General features: G+C 63.1%; 1 protein-coding gene across 1 annotated transcript; it reads right to left on the bottom strand.

Moving 5' to 3' along the window:
- Positions 1-564: 564 nt before the first annotated feature.
- Positions 565-4,805, bottom strand: MATK (megakaryocyte-associated tyrosine kinase). The gene is made up of 12 exons (XM_009710369.1): positions 4,797-4,805; positions 4,474-4,587; positions 4,202-4,317; positions 3,638-3,857; positions 2,524-2,617; positions 2,358-2,423; positions 2,102-2,201; positions 1,927-2,011; positions 1,675-1,748; positions 1,369-1,564; positions 930-1,016; positions 565-784 (listed from the first exon to the last, which is right to left on the bottom strand). The coding sequence occupies exons 1-12, from the start codon at positions 4,803-4,805 to the stop codon at positions 602-604; spliced, it is 1,344 nt and encodes a 447-aa protein (XP_009708671.1). The 3' UTR covers positions 565-601.
- Between the last annotated feature and the right edge of the window lie 355 nt (positions 4,806-5,160).

Here is a 5,160-nt window from a genome sequence, read left to right as displayed (position 1 = left end):
CTCTGAGGGCCGGAGATCCCAGCCCCCCCCCAGCTTTTTGATCTGCTTTGCCAGGTCCCAAGCGGGGGATAGGCCTAATTTGAGCCCAGAGGCTTAAAGATGCTGTTGAACTAATTTCTTCGATTTAATCAAAAAAGCCCAAATCCGTGTGGTTTAGCCGGCTGCGCCCAGCGTCCCTGGGCAGGGCTGGGTGGCTGCAGCGGGGCTGTGTCGGGGTTGGGGTTTCATCCTCCAGCAAACGGAGATGGCCCCATCCTGTCCCCCGTCACTGGGAGGGACAGCTCAAGGGGAGCTGACACGTGGCACCGGCCGTCCGGGGCTGAGCACGGGGTGTGTGGGGCATGGCCTCCCTGGGGGGGGCTGCTCTCCCCACCCCAGTGGGTCAGGGGAGATGGACCCCATGGGAACCTTCTCTGGGCTGCGCGGTGGGAAGAAGGACCTGTGCCGGGATGGAGGGAGGCTGTTGCCTCCTCTTCGGGGGCCCGTCAGGAGAGAGTGGCCCCGTGGGCCACCCGCTGCCCTGCCACCCCTTGCCGTGCCGCTCCCAACTCCAGCAGGTCTGGAGGGGTTCTGGCCATGGGTCCTGGGAGCAGGACAAGGGTTAAACATCCCTCAGGTGCTTCAGCTCCTTCTGCAGCTTCTCCGTGAGTTTCTTGAAGGACGGCCGCTTGCCTGGCTCCAGCTCCCAGCAGCTCTTCATCAGGGCATAGACGGCGGGCGGGCAGCCCTCGGGGGGCTCCATGCGGTACCCCTGCTCCAGCAGCTCCGTCACCTCCTTCAGGCTCTGGCAGGATGGAGAAGGCAGCTGGGACCCCCTCTCCCTTCCCCACCCTGCCGGGGGCTCGCCCTGGCCAGGGGACAGTGGGATGTCCCCATCCCATTGGTGCCAGCCAGGTGTGACCTGCAGCATCCCCCGGCACAGGACTCACCAGCTTGGGGTAAGGCGCTCGTCCGAAGGAGAAGGTTTCCCACAGGAGGATCCCGTAGCTCCACACATCCGACTTAGAGGAGAATTTCTGCGGCGGCAGGAGGAGGGGAGGCTGAAGCTGGCTGGGGGCTGCACTGGGGCCCCCATCCTTCCCCAAGGGCAAGACGAGAGACAGCGCCTGCCCCCCACCTCCAGCTCCCCAGGGTGAGAACCCATGACCCCCACGGCCCTGGGTCCATCCTGCCGGAGCTGCCCCAACTCCCGCTACGCACCAGGGCAAGGGCTGGCCAGGACAAAGCCCCAGTTTCAAGAGATGCAGGGCTGAACGTACCAGAAGCCACCACGGGGCAGGGAGGGGTCGGTGGGAGAGGGGATGAACAGGGGGTGAGATGTTTGGGAGGATCCCCTGGCCCCCCCTCTCCCTTCCCACCCTTGCTCACGTTGTGTTTCAGGGCCTCTGGGGCCGTCCACTTCACGGGCAGCAAAGAGGCATCCGCACCCTTGGGATTGACCCGGGCCAAGCCGAAATCGCTCACTTTGGCCACGTTCTCCTCGGAGATGAGGATGTTGCGGGCAGCCAGGTCTCTGTGCACCAGCTTCTTGGATTCCAGGTAGTCCATGCCCTGAGCCACATCCCTGCCACGGCCGAGCAAGGCAGAGCACAGGGTCACCACGTGTCCCCCCGGGGCTGCCTGGGGGGACGCAGAGCACCAGTTCCCAGCCCAAAGGGAGGGAGATGGACTTACAGAGCGAACAGGAGGAGCTGCTGGGTTGGGACAAGCGCCCGGCCCCGCGTGCGCAAGAAGTTCACCAGGTTGCCCTGACAGAGGAGGAGAACTACGTTAAGGACAAATGGAACCCGGCTGCTCAGAAACTTTGCCTCCCGTGGGGTCTGCAGCACCCGGCATCTGTTCATCTCAGCTCCCAAACAGGGATTTTGTCCCCAAATGTGAGGGGTGATATGTCCCGCTGCCCGAGGACCAGTCAGGTGCTCTCACCTTGCTCATGAACTCCATGACGATGTAGAGGCCGTTGTGCAGGATCACGCCGAGCAAACACACCAGGTTTTTGTGGCGGACCTTCCTGAAATGGAGAGGACACAGGTCAAGGGAGTGTCTGCTCGTCCCTGGGTCATGGGGCAGGGTTGGGCTGTATCCCCCACGGGGCACTCACGTCATGGCAGCCGTTTCGGTGAGGAAGGCCTGGGCGGTCACGTCACACTTGATGTTCTTCACGGCCACCTTCTGTCCCATATACTCGCCCTGCAGAACGTCTAGGAGGGGACGCAGCGGGTCAGGCTGAGCCCCACACCTGACCCCCTGCATCCCAGGCTGAGCCCCCCATGCCAGGGGATGGAGAGGGGACATCAGGGGGTGCCATCTGGGCAAGTCCAGGGCTAGGCAACCTCCAACCCCATCTTCTCACCTACCTCCAAACTCGCCTTGCCCGATGCGGTCTCCCAGCGTGAGGTGCTGCAGGTTCAGCAACCAGCCGGCTGGGCAGAGGCACAAGGGTAGATTAGCAGGGGCCACCAGTGGGGCCATGCTGCCCTGTCCCCAAAACTCGGACCACGACCCTCTTCCACCATCCCCTACCTTTGGCCAACTCCTCCTCTGCTGACTTCATCCCGGTTTTTGGTTTCGGCTTCACCAGCTTGGTGCAGATTGCTCCCTGCTCCTTCATGTAGTGCTGCCAAGGGATGAACAGATGGAGGTGATGCAGCGATGCCATCTCTTACCCTCAAGCTCAGGGCGTGGAGCTGGGAAACGGCCGGGGGATGCTCCACAGGACCCTACCACCATTGCCACCCTCGAAGGGCCCAGAGCCCCTTCAGCTTGGGCAGCATAAAACACCACATTTCCCCCAGCATCACGATTCACAGCCCATGTCTCAGCCCTGCTCCGCTCTGGGCACAGCCAGGGAAGCACCGTGACAGACCACAGGTGACACGGGATCGCGCCCGGGGGCCCCGCCCCCCAGCCGATGGGGTTAAAACCCCCGGCGGGTGCTGCAGCAGCTGAGGGCAGTTTGCAGAGGTGAAGCAGAGCAGAAGCGGTGGGACAGCTGTCGCAGTGGGCAGCTGAAAGGGGAAAGGACCGACCTGAAAGCAGAAGTTGTGCCTAAAGGAGGAAAACACACGAGACTGCAACCCCCGGGAGAGGAGACAGGCAACAGGTACAAGAGCGGGTGAAGGTGAACATTTAGGACGAGCTCGCTGGGAGGGCGAGAGCTAACGCAGCAGCCTGGGAGCCCTGCAGGGTCAGCAGGCAAGAGAGGGGCTCAGAGGGGAGAGAAACCCAGCAAAACACCTCAAAGTTTCAGCTGGGCTCAGCCCTCGTCCAGGGGTGGCAGAAGCTGCTGGGATCTGCGTTTTCTAAAATGCCCTAAAGTTCTGCTGCTGTGTGAAGCACCGAATGAGCAGGGATGGAGGGAAACGCGAGCTTGGGCAGGGGGCCTGGGCTGCTGCTGGCACGGCGGGTTTGCGGCAGAGGACATCCCTGGGGCACCTCGGATTTGTCCATTGCACCCCAAACGGGGTGGGAATGACAAGCCTTTGGCAGGGATGGAGAACTACACCAGGCACCGAAACTCAATGAAAACCACGGGAGAAAGGGACAGGGACCTGCCACTGCTCTGTGTGACCCCACGAGGTTCTTGCCCTTGGTCTGGTGCTGTCGGGACTCACTGCCCAGGGAGGGGAGGTCTCACCTCAATCATGTCGATGAGGTTGGAGAAGTACTGCTGGCTGTCAATGCTGAGCGTGTTCTCCTCGTGGACCACGCGGTAGTGGATCACCTCTTTGCCAAAGCTGACGCACAGCACGTAGTCGCCAGGGTGCCGGATGGATTCGCGCACCAAGAACAGCCCATCCTCGGGGGGCTGCAGCTCCTGCACTGCCTCCACCCCTGAGATCTTCCCGTGGAACCAGCTGGGGAGAGGGGCATTGGGTAGAGGGGTCATGCCCCTCCAGCACTAGCAGTGAGATGGGGAGGGCAGAGCCCCCGCCAAAGCTACGTAGACCCCATTGCATAAAACCCCTCCCCATGAGGTCCGTCCAAGCTGGGTGGGCACAACTGGGGTTCTTTAAAGCCAGGCGCTGGCCCCAGCAAATCCCTCCATCACCAGGGCATGGCCATGGGCTGCTCTGCCCCAAGCTGCCCACCCAAAACCTGGCTGGGGGGGGAAATGCACTGGACTCATCTGCTGTCGCAGCTCCTGGGGGCTCAGCTGGGCTGCTGTCCCCCCCCAGGTCCCCCCACCAGCTGTACTCACGGCATGAGGCTGAGCTTGGGGTCGATGCGGATGGCACCGCGCTCCCGCAGCGCGCTGGCTGCCAGCAGCCCCTCCTGCCCCGTCTCGTTGTGCCTGGCGTGGTACCAGCCTTTGCCCTGGGGGTGAGAGAGGGTCTCAGAGCAAGGGAAGGAAGGGGGGATCCCACTGGGAAGCAGGGGATGGCTCTGGCAGCTCAGCTGATGGCACTAGGGTCCCATCCTCTCCATGCCGTCCCCAGGGCAGCGTGTCCCCCGAGAACCCATCGGGCTCACCTCCACGGCCTCGATGATGGTGACCACATCGCCCTTGCGGAAGGCCAGCTCCCGGGCCTTGGGCTTGGTGTGGTCGTGCTTGGTGACACACTGGGTCCCAGGGGGCCAGTGTTTCTGCAAGGGAGAAGGCAGCATCAGCAGAGACAGCGAGAGGTGCCCCTGCCCTCTGCTTCCCACAGCCATCAGGGCCAGCCCTGAGGACGATCTGAAGCCCTGGCTGGGGACAAGGGGCAGTGGGCATGCACCCTCCTCCACCCACTGTGGTCCTGGGGGGGACATGTCACCCTGATGTTGGCAGGGGAAGCGCTGGCAGCCCCGCTCACCCCGGACATGGTCGGCCGTCAGCGCATCAGGGACTCCCTGTCCTCTCCTGCTGCCACCTGCAGAGAAGAAACCAAAGGGGGCTGTGGAGGGACGGGGCTTAGCTGGCTCGTCCCAGGCCACCGCTGCTGTCCCCACAGGCTCCCCTGGCCAACACAGCTCCTTGCAAGCCTGTCCATCACACGGTGCATCCCCACACCACAGGATGGACAAAAAGACTTAGGGCAGGCTGCAAATCCTGCCCGTGCCAGCTGTACCCTGGGGACGTTCCCGTCCCAAACGCAGGTGGGAGCTGGGTTTGCCCTGGCCCCTGCCCCTTCTCTCTGCCTCGGAGTCCAAAGATGTGCTCCAGCACCCACCAGCACT

This window comes from Cariama cristata, unplaced genomic scaffold, assembly GCF_000690535.1.
Source record: "Cariama cristata isolate BGI_N322 unplaced genomic scaffold, ASM69053v1 scaffold17741, whole genome shotgun sequence".
NCBI classification, from domain to species: Eukaryota; Metazoa; Chordata; class Aves; order Cariamiformes; family Cariamidae; genus Cariama; species Cariama cristata.
Note: the sequence above shows the minus strand (reverse complement) of the source record. Positions and strands in the feature narration are given on the sequence as shown.